General features: G+C 35.7%; 1 protein-coding gene and 2 long non-coding RNA genes across 3 annotated transcripts; 1 reads left to right on the forward strand and 2 right to left on the reverse strand.

Moving 5' to 3' along the window:
• Positions 1-3721: 3721 nt before the first annotated feature.
• On the reverse strand, positions 3722-5754 carry LOC110936179. The gene is made up of 3 exons (XR_002589804.2): positions 5140-5754; positions 4329-4402; positions 3722-3902 (listed from the first exon to the last, which is right to left on the reverse strand). It is a non-coding gene; the product is annotated as an uncharacterized LOC110936179 (long non-coding RNA).
• Positions 5755-9385: 3631 nt separating this feature from the next.
• Positions 9386-11108, reverse strand: LOC110936186. Its single transcript, XR_002589806.2, has 3 exons — positions 10699-11108; positions 9883-9956; positions 9386-9444 (listed from the first exon to the last, which is right to left on the reverse strand). It is a non-coding gene; the product is annotated as an uncharacterized LOC110936186 (long non-coding RNA).
• A 5594-nt stretch (positions 11109-16702) lies between these two features.
• Positions 16703-17603, forward strand: LOC110936193 (non-specific lipid-transfer protein AP10-like). Its single transcript, XM_022178538.2, has 2 exons — positions 16703-17318; positions 17390-17603. Exons 1-2 carry the CDS (start codon positions 16975-16977, stop codon positions 17397-17399), a joined length of 354 nt encoding a protein of 117 aa, XP_022034230.1. The 5' UTR covers positions 16703-16974; the 3' UTR covers positions 17400-17603.
• The last annotated feature ends 767 nt before the right edge of the window (positions 17604-18370 follow it).

Raw genomic sequence — 18370 nt, forward strand, 5'->3', positions numbered from 1 at the left:
AGATGCGATGTCTCATTTTGTTTGGATTAATACAGGGTTAAAATGGTCAATGATTATCACCTGCCGCCTGGATATCTTGTTGGCACGACCTTCTTTTCTTATATCAATATCAACCTTGGTGTCTCCGTCGATCTGCTAATTGTAACCTGCAAAACAATAGATTTCTGATTTGTTGTGTCATACCATATACAATGATTCTGGATATGGGGTTCAATCCAACAAAAGCATTAACAATTTTAATAATTAAACTAAAAGAAACTAATCTGCATACCTCAACGCTTTCTTGATGTATTTCTTCAAACGGCGGCCATAAAAGATGACAAGGGCTCCCTGAGATGGATGACATGGCTATTTGGAAAGAAGAACGAGTCGCCCCATACATTTATGTCACAAAACCAAAGATATAAACTAGTACTTATATAGCAAAATGTCAGAACTCTTCATATTCTTTATTTCTAATTCATTTGATTGATATTTGTATATTTCCACTCAACGTACATCCATCAGAAATTCCGAATAACCATATTAATCTGGAAAAAGATGTCCAAAACTTATTTTGTAGCATTTATAAGCATGTAGGATACCCCATAATTTGAAGCATTGTCACAAGATGCTGCTACATGGGGTCGGGACAACATGACAAAACCCAAGCAAATATTGGAACCATATGACGTGTCTCAGATAAAACATAGTCCAAATAGATCTATTCATAAATAGATGAGTTAAAGTTGCCAGTCACTGAAATTAATCTGGGTCAGGTTTTCAGTACTTCAAATCACGAATATCGTGCCCTTTTCAATTAACACCATATGAAGGTCAGGTTTTCAGTACTTCAAATCACGAATATCGTGCCCTTTTCAATTAACACCATATGAACCAAATACTGGTTGTACGGGATCCCATTTTAAGCATGGGCGGACCCAAGCCCAGCCCAAGGTGGGCGGGCGCACCCCTGGGGATAAAAAATTTTAGTGCTAAATTCCGTCGAAAATCCCGTCCGCACCCCTTGGAATTTTTCGTCCGCACCCCTTGGAATTTTCCGACCGCACCTTTTCGGTAAAAAGTGTTATCAATTATATTTTAAGATTTTTTTTAGTCTACTCTTGTTTTTTTTAAATACTACCTAAATTATATAACTTTTAATACTTAACTAACTAAAACCAAATACTCAATACCTTTACCCACTTATAATTCCTAACTAACTAGCTCACTAAGTCTTAACCCATTAACGAAACCCAACAATATTGCAAACTATAATAAAATAATTAAAACCCAAAACCCTTAGAAATTCTCTTCCGCTCTCTCTCTCTCTTGTGTCCCTGCACTGTCAGCGAACACCACCACCCAATGACAACAGTCTAGTAGTCGGTGACCACCGTAATCAGCCACCATACCACCGCCATTCGACACCAAATCCAACCGGAATCCGAACACGGGTAAGTTTCTTTGTTATTTTAATGATATTGGTTGATATTATAGGAGAAAAAGTATAATAAAGTTGTTAAATAGGTTTGAAATTTTGTGTGTTTTGACGTTGTTTATGGTTGTTTAGATGATGTTTAGGGTGATTATGTTGTTTAGATGATTTTTAGGGTGATTACAACTTACATTATGATTTCTAGGGCTTGAATAGTTGGAAATTAAAATTGAAACATTATCTTATGGAGCGATTAACTTATATTATATAGAGAAAGACTTGCTTAAGAAAGTAGCTTTATATGATGTTTTGGATAGATTTCAAAAAATGAAAACCCATAGGACGACGTTTTAATTATGTTTGTAGCAAGGTTTGACATGTTTTTGATGATTATATAAAATTAGTTTAATGTTATTTTGTTTTACATGACCCGGCCCGACCCGAACTGACTCGATACGAACCGATTTTTTTACTTATGTACCTAGGGGCCTAAAAATTTTAAAATTGTTCCGCACCCCCATGAAAAAATTCCTGGGTCCGCCACTGATTTTAAGTTAATATGATACCTGAATGCAAAACCCGTTTGCATACTGATGACGGGCCAATAGATTGCTCAACTTGACCCGTCTTGGGCTCCCCTCATGTAGGCCCAACCGATAAGGCCCAAATTGTAATACTTGCCCATTAAGGAATTCTCTCATACAAAACGGGCGGGAAAGAGATGTTCAGAAATTACAGGAGCATTAAATGAATGATAAGAAAAGGATCTCCGGCTGGCACAGTACTTCCGAGTCGGTTTCATTAAATGAGGGCAAACAATCTAGCCATTGGGGCTCAGGCACGTGTCTGAGTCCCCCAAAGACAGTCAGAATCCGTTGGATCACCTCGGTATTGTTCCAATGAAGAGATAAGGGCTCTTGGCTATATAAGGAAGGTAAAGAACGATCTATTTCACAAGTTGAAGGTATCTCACTTAATGCTCTCTCGGTCATTTATTCCAACCACAATTCCCTCACATTAAATACACACACTTATATTTGATTCACACATAGAGATTGTTCCGGTGATCATACTCATCGGAATAAGTTACTCTCTTACTCTCCGGCAAGTTTACTTATTCTCACACCGGAGCTTGGTCACAGATCCCTTCTCCGGGGCCCTCCGTGACGAGGCTAACGGTTACCTTTTTTGTAGAGAACAGAAGCTGGGATATTACGACGTCAGTGAAGACCCTTTGAAAGTCATCCAGGGATTTGGGGATTCGACATTGGCGCCATCCGTGGGACAGTTCAGTCCGGCTGACTTTCTCACTCAGAGATCACCGGCGTTGTAATAACCCAATTTGAGAAAGACGACATGGCAACACCACCAAGTTCTCGAACCATCGAAACGGTGCAAGGTGACCACGACAGGGTCACGGTGGAAGACATCACTCATGAAGAAGAAAATGATAACCGGACAAGAACCCTGGAAAGGGAAGATACCATCACCCCAGACTTCGTTGCCATGCACAAGGAAGAGCTAAAGAAGCACCTCGAGGATCTGGAAAGACAGGAGAGGCTCGATAGCCTCAGGGCCAGACTGTCCTTTGATACACCACCTAACAAAGGAGAAGTGGATCCACAAAACAAGAATGATAACTCCGACCCTCTAGAAACCTTCATGACAGCCCTCAGGTAGATGTCATCAGAAGAAAGAGAGGACCTTATCACAGGAAAAGGACAGAAAGGAAAAGGAGAATCAAAATGATGACGGACTGGATCAGCCCTACCTCCCTCGAGATTTAGCCGAGATCTCAAAGTTTACCAAAGAATCGCTGAAGCACCCATGCCCCCAAAGCTCAAGTTACCCTTGAACTTTGACAGATATGACGGGACACGGGATCCTGAGGATCACCTTCACGCCTTCAAGGGTGCAGGACAATTTGGGCGATGGCCCATGCCCGTTTGGTGTCACATGTTCGTACAAACCTTAACGGAGGGAGCCAGGCTCTGGTTTGACAACCTTCCCCCGGAGGAATCGATGGCTACGAAGAACTAAGCGAGAAGTTCCTGAGAAACTTTGGTCAACAGAGGAAGGTGGTCAAGAACCCAAACGAAATCATGCACGTAAGGCAGATGGATAATGAATGGATAGATCAGTACATGGAAAGGTTCGTTAAGGAAAGCATGAATATCAAAGACGTCCCGGAGGTCATGAAAATCAGCAGCTTTGTCACACCCCAACCAATGGTGGAAACATCGGGATGAGACGAAGTGTGAAGATTGCTAGAGACATCATAACACTATTTGTGACAATATTTAAATAATCCCAATTTCATTTCATAACTTCAAATAGTCAACATTACATAAACTCAAATGACAACAAGTTCCAAAAGTAATACATAACAACATAAGCAAAATTGATACAACATATTAAACCTAAACGTCTATATGTGTATCTAGGCATCAACGCTACTTCTTTTCATAGCATCGTCATCATCAACCTGTAACATGTTTAAAAATACAATTCAATGCAAAAGCAAAGGCGAGTATACAAGTTTGATACATACATAGCAAAAGATAAGTTGTGAACAATTCCTCATAGCAAAGATAAACATTTAAATATGGCATGTGTCTAACACATCAAACCAAAAGAGACGCAACATGCTCATGACATAACCTCAAGTCTACGGGCGGGTCGTCAATCCTATAGCGCTACATATGTCACGGTTAGGCTCGTACGAAGTTAATGATAAGTTCAACACATAAGAATCACCCAAGTTTAAAGTATCAAGCCATCACGTATACAAGCATGTTATAGGAATGTTCATGTGTTTAAGCAAAATGTTCATGTGTAAGTTTTTGATAAGTAAACATGTTACACCCCAAAAGTGGTAAAAGTAAAAAGGGGGAAATACGAGTATACTCACATTGGTTGCGTTTGGAAATTTCTCGAAGTAACGCACGAGTAAAGATTGAGAAACCGAATGAACGAACGGTTATCCTAGATTTTCAAATACCACATGACAATCTAGTTAATAATTATTGGTTAAATAATTAACCCTAATATTTAAGGTTTGTAAATTAATTAATTAGATATTATAATTTATCCATATTATGAATTATAATGAATTATTAAATATTTACGTTATTAATAAATTTAGAGATGTTATTATATAAGGAAAATGAATTAGGAATAATAAAAAGAAAAAAAATTAAAAAAAAGAACATTGTTAAAATTATAGCTTTAAGGTTTCACAAAAATAATGGATTTAAAATAAAACAAAATAAAATAAAAAGGAGCTGTTAGTTGATTTAAAAGTTTAATATTAGAAAATGAATTTCTCAAAGAAAATCATCAAAAAGAAGTCACAGAAACAATTTGGAAATTCGTTATAAAACTTTTGGTGTTTTGCTAATTAACATTTTCCAAGATCTAAAAGCTTGTAATAACATTAATTTATTTTTGGAACACAACAGTAGTTAATAATGAATTTGGTGGGATGATGTATTATTTTCAAAATAAGATAAAGTGATATGAATTTACATATCAAAAACTTAAATTATCCAAAGTGATGTTGAACAGGAAGAAAAACAAACAGAACCGCACAAGAAAAAAAAAAGATAAGGACTCACTGTTTCTTTTAATCTTATCTTAATGTTTGATTAACATGACAAGAGTTCTTCATATAAATGAAAAAATAAAATAAAACGAACGGATTTCTAAGAAAAGAACTATACCGAACAACAAAGGTCGTGAACTCGAGATGTTTCCCGCGAACTCCGATAGTCTCCGGTGTCGTGTGCCCGCCGCCGTCGAGTTTCCCGAAAAAAAAAACGGTTGCGCATCTCTCTCTCTCTCTCCGTCGTCTATCTCTCTCTCTCTATCGTTCTCTCTCTGTCGTGGCTCTGCCGCCACTGCCGTGCGCCGCCACCATCATTGGTGACCGGCCGTTTGTTTAATAGAGGGAGAGAAGAGCTGAGTGGGAGTGAAGGGATGAGAGTGGAAGGTCACGTGTGGAGTGTGAACGAGAGTGAAGGAGAGTTTGGCTGCCATGGTTCTGATGTAGGGTTTTCTTCTTGTTAAGAAGGTGAAGTTAGAGAAGATGGAGTAGGGTATTTGAGGGGGAAGACAGTAAACGGCATATGAAAAAAAAGGTAATAGGGTTTTTGCTAAAGTTTTATACTTAGGGTTTAATTAGGGGGGTTTAGTTAGAGAATTTGCACAAATAGTCCCCGTGGTCTAACTAACTAAGTTATTTTAAAAGTGGTTCAATTAACTAACTAAGTTATGATATATATTTATATGGATATATATATAGAAAACTAACTTTATAATACAAACTAACTAGGTTATTTTTATTAGCTAATTTTAGAAGTTAATGAGACTAACTAGATTATCATAAAAATGCACTTTTAATTAATAAAATTAATTAATTTATATAATTTGTATAATGGCCATATTATAATGATTTAACTTAAAGATAAAAGATTTCTTTAACGATTAATCGTTTCGCGAAATTTTCAAGTTTCAAGAACACAACGTTTACACAAATAGGATTTTAATTAAAGGTTTCCAAATAAAGAAGGTATAAAAACGCAGGGCGTTACAGGCTCCCCTCCTTTAGGAAATTTCGTCCCGAAATTTATTCAAGAGGAAGACTTGAAAGGATTTTGGCAAACAGAAGAGGATTGTTTAAAATTGAGGCCTTGAAGTTTGAGACGTTTTGAATAGTATGAAATTTGAAGAGCGAAAAGATAGGTTTGTAAGAGTTCGTTTGTCTAAAATGATTGAGATATTAAAAACGCACACGTATGTGTGTAAGACAAAGTGAGCTTAAATAATTTAGAGTAACTCAAAATAGAGACGTATTAAAATGTAGCGCATTTAAGAGGGAATGATTGGTCTAATAAACGAATGCAAGTATGAGAAGGGTAAGTGTATTGGACGAATGAAAACGTTGCGTTAGGGATGAGGTTTCGTTGTGGATAGTCGGATATCACGCGCTTAGCAATGCGTTTGTGAGTTATTAAAGTTTTGTATTAGGTCAAAGAGGTCTGCAAAACACCGAATTTCTCGTGGCACGTTTTACGAAAGTTTGGTAGCATGGTGAAAACACTTATATATAGGAAGTACCAGCGGCGTATCCACCATGTTTTGACCACGTTACGTCCGTTTCGTATTCGGTGTCATGTTACATTCTGTGTCTTACCATACACAGTAGTACACTCTATGGTTCTCATACGCCGATCACTATAATCTCGTGTGCACCCGCGATTATATTGATCGTCGCATGATCCGCATAGCTTGTACTAGTCGTGTATGAGTCAGGGTATACATAATTTAAAATTAAGAATGTGTACGTGTAAGAATGTAGTATGTAAGCAAGTCCATGCTTAAGTATGTATGAGACCCACGTAAGCAAATCACTCGGATCACGCTCGCGTATGGGTACGAATGTATAAATCATGAGTTTAAGTATGAATATGCACGTATGTATGAGCATAGATATGAATATGAATGTGAATATAGGTGTAAAACATGAAGGTTAAGTATGAATGAAATATATGTGTATGAATATAAGTGTAACAAAGTTGTGTAAGTGCAAATGAAAACATAAAGCGTATGAATATGAATACGAATGTAGTACAGACATGATTGTAAGGACAACGTAAGTGTATAATTGTGAGTGTATGTATTAACGTAAAACGTACGAATTTTGAATCATGAGTATAACATAAATGTGTAAGTGTGAACATAAGTGAATGCATAAAATGTATAAGCATGGATGTAGAAAATAATGATTTTGTTTATAGTATAAATCAAGCTACACGAGTTTATGCGCGTAAACGTTTAAAAGTTTTGAGTATGAAAGTAAAGGGGATGAGTGACACGCATGAGATTGTTGTGAAACATTGACTAAAACGTGTAAAATGATATGCGTGTATAGTTTGTGAATGTAAATAGATCGAGTTGTCACGAAATACCGACTCTAGTTTGTGAATGAAAAGGGAGTATTAAACGTCCATTGGTTATGTGGAAAGTACTTTGTAAAGGAATGGAAATGCTACTGCGGTTTTAAAAGAGTTTACATGAGTTGAAAATTTGTCGGTTTTTATGAAGTTCCCTTGTCCACGTGTTTTGAATTTCATTGACATATTGAGTGAGGTTTTGAAAAAGTTCTAGAGATTAATAAGTTTGCATCATTTTAAGCAACTTTGTGTTAGAAAATTTTGAAACTTACAGCTTCTTGTGAAAAAGTTGATCCTTAGAAAAAGGAATTTGGTACATGAACTTAGTGATTGTTGAAAAATGTTTCATTGGTTTTGAAAAGGGTTTTTTTTATAAATGATTGAATAATATTGGTAATATTTTATAGGTGTGTGCGAAAAACTTGATTTGATTCTCAATTGAGAAAAAGTTGATTTGATTCTCAACTGACAAGTAGTATTTCGTGAAATTTTTGAAATCGAGGAACACACGTTTATGGTAACATTTAAAATTTTTGTGTATGCAAGTGATGTGAAAATAGATTATAGAATAGGAGGTACGTTTAAATAAATGAAGCATTTTGAAATACATGATAAATGATTTAGGTATAAACATGATCGTGTTTACGTAATATAGTCTATTAAAGAAAGTATTGGTAACGATCACCTAGGTAAGGGAATCACCCCAAATCCGTTGGTGAGGTCGTTGTAAGATGAGAAAAGAAGCGAAGTTAATCGTCAAGGTAAGGAAATCACTCCTATCTCGATGATATGTCTCTGCTCGTTGTTATGAAAGCGTAAATAAAATTACGTGAAATTATGCATGCTAATAATGTGTAATCGTATGAAAGGTAAGAGTATGATGTTACGCAAAAATGAAATCTCGAAAAATTGTCCAAAATTGACAAAAATCGAAAATAATAAAGCGTAAGCTCGAATAAAACTTGGAGGGTCCCAAACGGAACATTGACTAACCAAAGTGGTCGAAAGATCTTTTGAAATTAGGGAACATGCTTTGGCCTAATAGGTGGAATACTCTTGCCGATATCTCGGCTAACGGTACTTACCCTTCCAGTTACTACATGTTCCCAATCCATCGAAAATTCGAGACTTGGCGGGATTTTCGAAAATTAAGGAGTGGAACTAGTCGACAAGGTGCGGGTTCACCACTAACTTGACGATTTCGTACCCTAAGTGTGGTTGGTACTCGTCGGGTCAAAATTTAATTTCGACACTTTGACGAGGGTCCACTATAGTTTGAAATTCCCATTAAGATGTGGATTTCACTCCTAACTTAATGGTGAATTTCGTGCAAAAATAGAATCAAGAGGATGAGAGTCGTTTACCAAATTGTGGGTTTCACGCCTATTTTGGTAAACTCGTCTCGTTTTTATAAGATGAGTGTTGTCGGATTTAGAAGAATCAAACAAAAGCCTTAGAAAACTTATGTTAAGAAAATAAACAAACAAGTAATAACACATAAGAAGCCTTGTCAGGAATAACACATAAGAATCGGATATTAAACAAGTGTCGGCACATCATAAAACAAGTATTAACACATAATGAAACAAGTATTAACACATAAGGATGGCACGTCAAGTATAGTGCATAAAGTTAAGACGACATATGTACTTAAAAGTTTAAAGAGAATGGATAAGAAGCAGGTAAGTAGCATGCAAGTAGTTTCAAGTAAAACCTAAGAATAAGGCTCTAAAACTATAGACTAGGTAAAAGCATTCCTACTTTTCCTAATTCCCTATAGTTATGGCTCTGATACCAGTCTGTCACACCCCAACCAATGGCGGAAACATCGGGATGAGACGAAGTGTGAAGATTGCTAGAGACATCATAACACTATTTGTGACAATATTTAAATAATCCCAATTTCATTTCATAACTTTAAATAGTCAACATTACATAAACTCAAATGATAACAAGTTCCAAAAGTAATACATAGCAACATAAGCAAAATTGATACAACATATTAAACCTAAACGTCTATATGTGTATCTAGGCATCAACGCTACTTCTTTTCATAGCATCGTCATCATCAACCTGTAACATGTTTAAAAATACAATTCAATGCAAAAGCAAAGGCGAGTATACAAGTTTGATACATACATAGCAAAAGATAAGTTGTGAACAATTCCTCATAGCAAGCATGTGATTCAAGATAAACATTTAAATATGGCATGTGTCTAACACATCAAACCAAAAGAGACGCAACATGCTCATGACATAACCTCAAGTCTACGGGCGGGTCGTCAATCCTATAGCGCTACATATGTCACGGTTAGGCTCGTACGAAGTTAATGATAAGTTCAACACATAAGAATCACCCAAGTTTAAAGTATCAAGCCATCACGTATACAAGCATGTTATAGGAATGTTCATGTGTTTAAGCAAAATGTTCATGTGTAAGTTTTTGATAAGTAAACATGTTACACCCCAAAAGTGGTAAAAGTAAAAAGGGGGAAATACGAGTATACTCACATTGGTTGCGTTTGGAAATTTCTCGAAGTAACGCACGAGTAAAGATTGAGAAACCGAATGAACGAACGGTTATCCTAGATTTTCAAATACCACATGACAATCTAGTTAATAATTATTGGTTAAATAATTAACCCTAATATTTAAGGTTTGTAAATTAATTAATTAGATATTATAATTATAATTTATCCATATTATGAATTATAATGAATTATTAAATATTTACGTTATTAATAAATTTAGAGATGTTATTATATAAGGAAAATGAATTAGGAATAATAAAAAGAAAAAAAATTAAAAAAAAGAACATTGTTAAAATTATAGCTTTAAGGTTTCACAAAAATAATGGATTTAAAATAAAACAAAATAAAATAAAAAGGAGCTGTTAGTTGATTTAAAAGTTTAATATTAGAAAATGAATTTCTCAAAGAAAATCATCAAAAAGAAGTCACAGAAACAATTTGGAAATTCGTTATAAAACTTTTGGTGTTTTGCTAATTAACATTTTCCAAGATCTAAAAGCTTGTAATAACATTAATTTATTTTTGGAACACAACAGTAGTTAATAATGAATTTGGTGGGATGATATATTATTTTCAAAATAAGATAAAGTGATATGAATTTACATATCAAAAACTTAAATTATCCAAAGTGATGTTGAACAGGAAGAAAAACAAACAGAACCGCACAAGAAAAAAAAAGATAAGGACTCACTGTTTCTTTTAATCTTATCTTAATGTTTGATTAACATTACAAGAGTTCTTCATATAAATGAAAAAATAAAATAAAACGAACGGATTTCTAAGAAAAGAAGTATACCGAACAACAAAGGTCGTGAACTCGAGATGTTTCCCGCGAACTCCGATAGTCTCCGGTGTCGTGTGCCCGCCGCCGTCGAGTTTCCTGAAAAAAAAACGGTTGCGCATCTCTCTCTCTCTCTCCGTCGTCTATCTCTCTCTCTCTATCGTTCTCTCTCTGTCGTGGCTCTGCCGCCACTGCCGTGCGCCGCCACCATCATTGGTGACCGGCCGTTTGTTTAATAGAGGGAGAGAAGAGCTGAGTGGGAGTGAAGGGATGAGAGTGGAAGGTCACGTGTGGAGTGTGAACGAGAGTGAAGGAGTTTGGCTGCCATGGTTCTGATGTAGGGTTTTCTTCTTGTTAAGAAGGTGAAGTTAGAGAAGATGGAGTAGGGTATTTGAGGGGGAAGACAGTAAACGGCAGATGAAAAAAAGGTAATAGGGTTTTTGCTAAAGTTTTATACTTAGGGTTTAATTAGGGGGGTTTAGTTAGAGAATTTGCACAAATAGTCCCCGTGGTCTAACTAACTAAGTTATTTTAAAAGTGGTTCAATTAACTAACTAAGTTATGATATATATTTATATGGATATATATATATAGAAAACTAACTTTATAATACAAACTAACTAGGTTATTTTTATTAGCTAATTTTAGAAGTTAATGAGACTAACTAGATTATCATAAAAATGCACTTTTAATTAATAAAATTAATTAATTTATATAATTTGTATAATGGCCATATTATAACGATTTAAATTAAAGATAAAAGATTTCTTTAACGATTAATCGTTTCGCGAAATTTTCAAGTTTCAAGAACACAACGTTTACACAAATAGGATTTTAATTAAAGGTTTCCAAATAAAGAAGGTATAAAAACGCAGGGCGTTACAAGCTTCATCAATGGACTGAAACATGCACAACTGTGCGAGAAGTTAGGAGAGGAGTTCCCACACACATTTGATAATATCATGGATAGGGTTAGGGCCTTCGTCAGGGGAAAAGACACAGTCAGCAAGAAACTATAATTAAGTGTATAGTCCGCTATGTCGGTTCGTTTGGGTTATCAGTTAACCCAGACGTATAAGTTCTATGTTTTATGTTTTAAGAAAATCTGGTACCTAATTATCCGCATTTTTATTAAAATATTAGATAAAACAGGTTAGACTGTTACAGTAGAGGCCATGGCTGTGATCGTGGACGAGGATATACATGGCATTGGGAGTCTCACAACACTAAAAATAGTGGTGGCGAATCTAGTCGACTGAATATGAGGCGACCTTCAAAAGGGAAAACTAGCGGGACCCAAAGCAACATTTGTTATAGATGTGGGATGTCAAATCATTGGTCCTGCACGTGTCGCGCCCCTAAACACCTCGTTGATGCATATCAACGCATGATGAAAGAACAAGGAAAGAAGGCTGAAACTAATCTAATTGAGGATGCACCTCCAGCCACGATACCAGACGTTCATTTGGATGCATGTGAAATGTTCGTAATATTTAAACATATTTAATGTATCTTTTATGTCACCGGTTGGTACATATATCCACTATGACTTTTTACTTGATTTGGTTTAAACTCTTGTAATGTTTAATTTTAAACTTCTTTGCAATAATTTTATTTATTTTATTTCCTGAAGAAATATGTATACTAGCTCCAGTAAAGCCATTAATGGTGATGAATGTTTGGTAGATAGCGGTAGTACTAACACTATTCTTAAGCATATGAAATATTTCTCTGAGTTGTCTTCAGCAGAGACACCGATTGGTACTATATTTGGTGCCAGTAACCTTATCGAAGGCTCCGGCAGAGCACACATAACGTTATCTTCGGGTAACCGGCTTATTATTGGTAATGCATTATATTTTAGTAAATCCAGAAGAAATTTACTTAGTTTTAAAGATATTCGTAAAAACGGTTACCACCTAAAAACAATATCTAAAACCAATATTGAATATCTTCAAATTACTTCAAACACAAATGGCCAAGAAACCATTGTCGAACAACTACAAGCTTTATCCTCTGGATTATATTATACTAATATCAATCCTATCAAATCATACATGGTGAGTAACTAAAAGTTGTTAGATAAAGATACATTCAATATATGGCATGATCGACTAGGTCACCCTAGTAGCATAATGATGAGACGTATAACTAAAAGTGCAACCGGGCACCCTTTAAAAACTCAAAAGTTTTGCTACCACAAGATTTATCATGTTTTGCATGCTCTCTAGGCAAACTTATAACTCGGCTCTCACAAACTAAGCTAATACATGAAACCCCTCATTTTTAGAAAGAAATTAAGGGGATATTTGTGGGCCTACACATCCCTCATGTGGACCATTCCGCTATTTCTTGGTCTTAATTGACGCATCCTCAAGGTGGTCACATGTGAATCTTTTAGTTACTCGAAATGTAGCATTTTCCAAACTTTTAGCTCAAATCATACAATTGAGAGCGAATTTCCCGGATAATCAAATTGGAAACATCCGAATGGATAATGCAGGAGAATTCACATCCGAAGCTTTTAACGACTATTGTCAATTGGGATTAATTTCGACATCCAGTGCCTCATGTTCACAAACAAAACGGTTTAGTTGAATCTTTGATTAAACGATTACAGATAATCACTAGTCCACTCTTGATGAGATGTAAACTGCCATCTTCTGCATGGGGCCATGCTATTTTGCATGACCCTGCACTAATTAGATTAAGGCCAACTGCTAATCACGAACTAGAAAAGAACCAAGTCTGTCCCACCATCGAATTTTTGGTTTTGTAGTATACGTACCAATACCGCCACAATAACGTACTACAATGGGACCCCAAAGTAGATTGGGCATATACGTTGGTTTTAACTCCCCATCTATTGTTAAATATTTAGAATCATTGATGGGCGACATGTTTATAGCATGGTATGTTGACTGTCATTTTAATGAAACAATGTTCACAGTCTTAGGGGGAGATAAGAATAATGAAAGACTAGTAACACAAGAAATAACGTGGAATGCATCATCACTATCAAATCTCGACCCCCGAAGCGGTTAATGTAAATATGAAGTCCAAAAGATTATACATTTGCAAAGAATAGCAAATGAATTACCAGTTGCATTCACGGACACGAATAGAGTGACAAAGTCACGTATACCAGCATTAAATGCACCTGCCGGAATTGGAGTAATCCCGGAAGTGATTACCATACAAAGAAAGCGTGGGAGACTAATTGGTTCCAAAGACAAGAACCCACATAAACGAAAAGAGCAAAATAACACAGTTGGTGAAAACTCACAGAATATTATAAATGAAACCCCAGTAGAGGAAAATGTCCTGGAAGAGACAACTATGATTCCATAGGAAAATGAAATTTTAGAAGAAACACCGGTATCGAATGAAATGAGATCTCTATTAATTATGTACAAGATAGTACAATGTGGAACTGAAATAAAACATGTGTTGATGATATATTCGCATATGCTATGGCAACAAATGTAATCAATGAAAATGATTACGTACCTAAAACTTTAGAAGAGTGCATGCACAAAAATCATTGGCCAAGATGACAAGACGCCATAAACACCGAATTAAATTCTCTTGAGAAGCGATATCTTTTCGGACCTGTAGTCCGAACACCCATGGACGTCAAACCTGTAGGTTATAAATGGGTGTTTACAATACAGAGAAATTAAACAATGAGATTGTACGATATAAGGCTCGACTTGTAGCACAAGGGTTTTCCCAAATCCCAGGAGTTGATTATGAGGAAACGTATTCCCCTGTAGTGGGTGAGATAAACCTTCGGTTCCTAATCGGCCTCACAATCTCTAAAGGACTTCATATGAGAATTATGGATGTCGTTACCGCATACTTATACGGGACACTAGAAAACGACATCTACATGAAAATCCCTAAAGGATTAAAATTGCTTGAAGCACTAAAATCAACACCTCGAGATATGTGTGCTATAAAACACCAGAGATCTTTATATGGTCTCAAACGATCTGGTCGTATGTGGTACAATCGACTCAGTGAATATCTCGAAAAAGAAGGATACAAGTCTGGTGTAATCAGTCCATGTGTCTTTGTAAAAAGGGCACTCTCAAATTTCACTATAATAGCAGTCTATGTCGATGATATCAACATTATCGGATCTCCTGAAGATATAGAGAAAGTTGCTCAGTTGTTAAAGAATGAATTTAAAATGAAAGATCTTGGTATGATAAAATTATGCACCGGCGTACAATTTGAGTATCTGTGCAATGACACATTTATTCATCAGTCAAACTACATCTAGAAGATGTTAGTACATTTCAATATTATATGAATTTTAAATCACATTAATAGTTCATGAGATAATGGGTTTTCGAGAAGTAATGAGATTTCGACTTCTCAATTAGGAACTCATGATTATGGAGAGAATCTAGATTATTGTGTGATGTTATTGTGAATGTCTTATCTAAAACACTCTCTAGTCATCTCCTTAAATACATCAAAGGAGAAACTTTTATTAGTTAATAAGAGTAATACGGTCTATCAACAATTACCAAGGTATAATTATATTTTGATGCAATATATATAATGGGTATATATATTAAATATAATAAATATATTTAATTTTTACATTCTAGTGTGCAAAAATTTATTCATGGTGTTAGCAAGATGCCTCGTATTGAAAGATATCTAGGTAGCAAGATGCCATGAGATTTATTATTGATTACTATTTGAAATAGTACAAAATTAAAACACAAGAATTAATAAACATATAAAAATTAATAATTATTTAATTTAATGCTTTATAAATGATTATGATAATATTATAGTATGTTATTATGAAATAATCTGTATCTGTATATATAATAAGTGATAACACTTTTAACTTTTGTAATTCGGTAATGAAATGAAGAAAGTTGTAGCATTATTTTCTCAATTGATTATTAACTCGTAGATTGGAAGAAAGAAACTAATATTTGAAATTAAGATAAGAGAGAAGTTGAAGGAGAAAATTCCTAGAATAGATTACTTCAAGTGAGAAACAGATATGCATATTCATTCTTGGGAAAATAGACAAAGACAAAAAGAGTCAATCAGACAACGACAAACAAAATCCGTGAACTAAGACGGCTAGGCTTAGCATACACAAAAACTCATGGTGAAGTACAATGGGTCCACAAAAAGAACCAATAAAAAAGACACGTGTAAAGCGTAGGCTAAATAGCTGGCAGATGAAAAAAAGGAAAGGCTAAATAGCCGTAGTCTAAAAATGTATATCTATGCTCGTAGCTTGAAGATCAACTTGACTATTCTAGTAATTTTTTTCCAAAATTAAGCGTTGATACTTCTCTAAACAAATATGAAATTCGTGTCAAGGTGTCATGGTAGACTAATTGTAAAGATGGTTTTATGAACAGGAAGATTCATGTAGAACCCTCATTTAGGTCCTAGTGTGTTCATAGGAAAAATCACTAAAGCAAACAGATGGCCCATCAAAATTCATAAAACGAACATTGAGTTTCTGATTTAAAAAACATATATAGCCTATATAGGATCCTTTAGAAGAAGAGACATGTCCATCTTTGAACATCGAGTGCACCACTCGCCGGTCACGTGGACAGGCTAAGATTTTTCCACGTGACGCCTGTAGTAGTCTTACAACGAAAGTCACAGGCCATGTGGACATAGAAAGGCGTAATTCCAGCCAATTTCTAGGCGTAACCACCAGGGTGTACATATGTTCCAGTGTGACGTCCGAAGGTTTTATAAGAAAAATCAAGAGAAAAATTTGGCCCCAACCAAGAGTGAAACACCAGCGTGAATAGCCCGGACATATGTGCAGCCTCCTGCGAACCGCGGAACATATGTGTGTCCATCTTTATTTTTGAAGCAATCCGAAACTAATTGTTTGTTTTGTGAATGCTAATGGGTCAAATATTTATTTTTGGGATTTTCCTCTTTTGACATCTTTAGCTTATAAGTTATAAAGATGTTTAAATCTACCACCAACCATCTACCCATATGTTATTATGAGGCATATGGATACACGTTGCATGAAACACCGACTAATGTGATGAAACAAGTGAGAAAAATATATCTTTTCACCGTTCAAACTTACTCTTTATAGAAAATATTAAAGCAAAATGATGAAGAGTTGGAGTTTAAAGGTACATTTGTCACATTTTCTTTGCTACGTGCCCAAAACCATTAACATAATCACCGATAACTCTACTATAAATCACCCACCCCACCACCCACAATAAGCAAGTGTAAGAATTGAAATCATAAAAAAAAAAAAAATCAAAGATGAAAGGACCAGTGATCAGTCATGTAGCCATGTTAGCAATGATAACCATGGCTCTAGTCATGGTGCACCCAACTGAAGCCATTAGTTGCGGTGAGCTTGCTGGTATGCTCTCACCATGCATAAGCTACCTGAGGTCAGGTGGTTCACCATCTGCGAATTGTTGCAGTGGAGCTAAGAAGGTTCAAGGTGCCATCCAGAGTCAAGCAGATAGGCGAACCGCTTGCAATTGTGCTAAGAGTGCCGCGGGGCAGCTGCAGGTTCGGGCTGATGCCGCCACTGGCCTTCCTGGCAAGTGTGGTATCTCTGTCAACGTTCCTATGAACCCCAACGTCGACTGTAACAGGTGAGTTGTTTTGTGGAACTAACTTAAAGGCTTAATTAGTGACTAAACCAATGTGTGGTTCAATTGTGTAGCATTCCTTGAGGTGGCAGGGATGAGTTGCCGGAAAAGTAATAATTGGAGCTATGGTTTTAGGTGATGGTATTGCAGGCGGAATAAACAAGCGTGTTTGTTTTATATACATGTTTAATAGCGTCTAGTACAATGTATTATGGTTCGATGTAGAATCAGCGAAAACGTATATGTTAAGCAGTCATGTCGTAATATATAGTCTTTAAATTGCATCTATTTTGATTTTTAAAGGTAAGCCTATCAATGCAAGATCACATACACTAATGATACAACTAAATGGATCATTATCCGATCCATGGTTTAACTAAATGGGTCATAATATCATATTTTTACACCCAAAACAAACCACTGTACCAGTATTGAATTTTCAATTGTAAGAAACATCTATCAAAACATTATACCCTTATACAATTAGCAACTTTGGTTATGTCACATTTGTTTAAAGGTCACACCCTTTAGACCATGTGTAGTGGTTAAACAAAATAATGACCCCACCATTGGGCATTATTCGACACGTGGCAGTCCAGTCAGCATGGGGCGTTATTGCAAAAGTGGCGTAGTGGGAATAATGCCTAATAATGCCCCTTCCAATCATTAAACAAAAAAAAAGGAAACAGTTGCTCATTGGCTAGTCAAACCTTGGACCACTCCCATTGGCCACATTCAAATTCCATTTGACCCACTTCAGCGTTTTAAATAAAACGCCAACATGCAATTTTTTCAAAAATAACGCCTAGTGTAATGGGGGGGGGGGGGCGTTTTTCTTTTCAATTTTTTTTAAAAATACCGCCCTACTACGGATGGTCTTAGTTTATTTTACTCACACCCTTTCATTATGTATTATTCAATTAATTAGCAAGTTAGTATATACACAATCAGTAAACTTGGGTAGCACCTTGAGGTTACACCTCTTTCATAAATGAATATACCGTTTCAGAAGAAAAAAAAAAAAAAAAAAGAAGAAAAAAGAGGTGTCGTTTAAA

Source organism: Helianthus annuus, chromosome 17 (assembly GCF_002127325.2).
Source record: "Helianthus annuus cultivar XRQ/B chromosome 17, HanXRQr2.0-SUNRISE, whole genome shotgun sequence".
Taxonomy (NCBI): domain Eukaryota; kingdom Viridiplantae; phylum Streptophyta; class Magnoliopsida; order Asterales; family Asteraceae; genus Helianthus; species Helianthus annuus.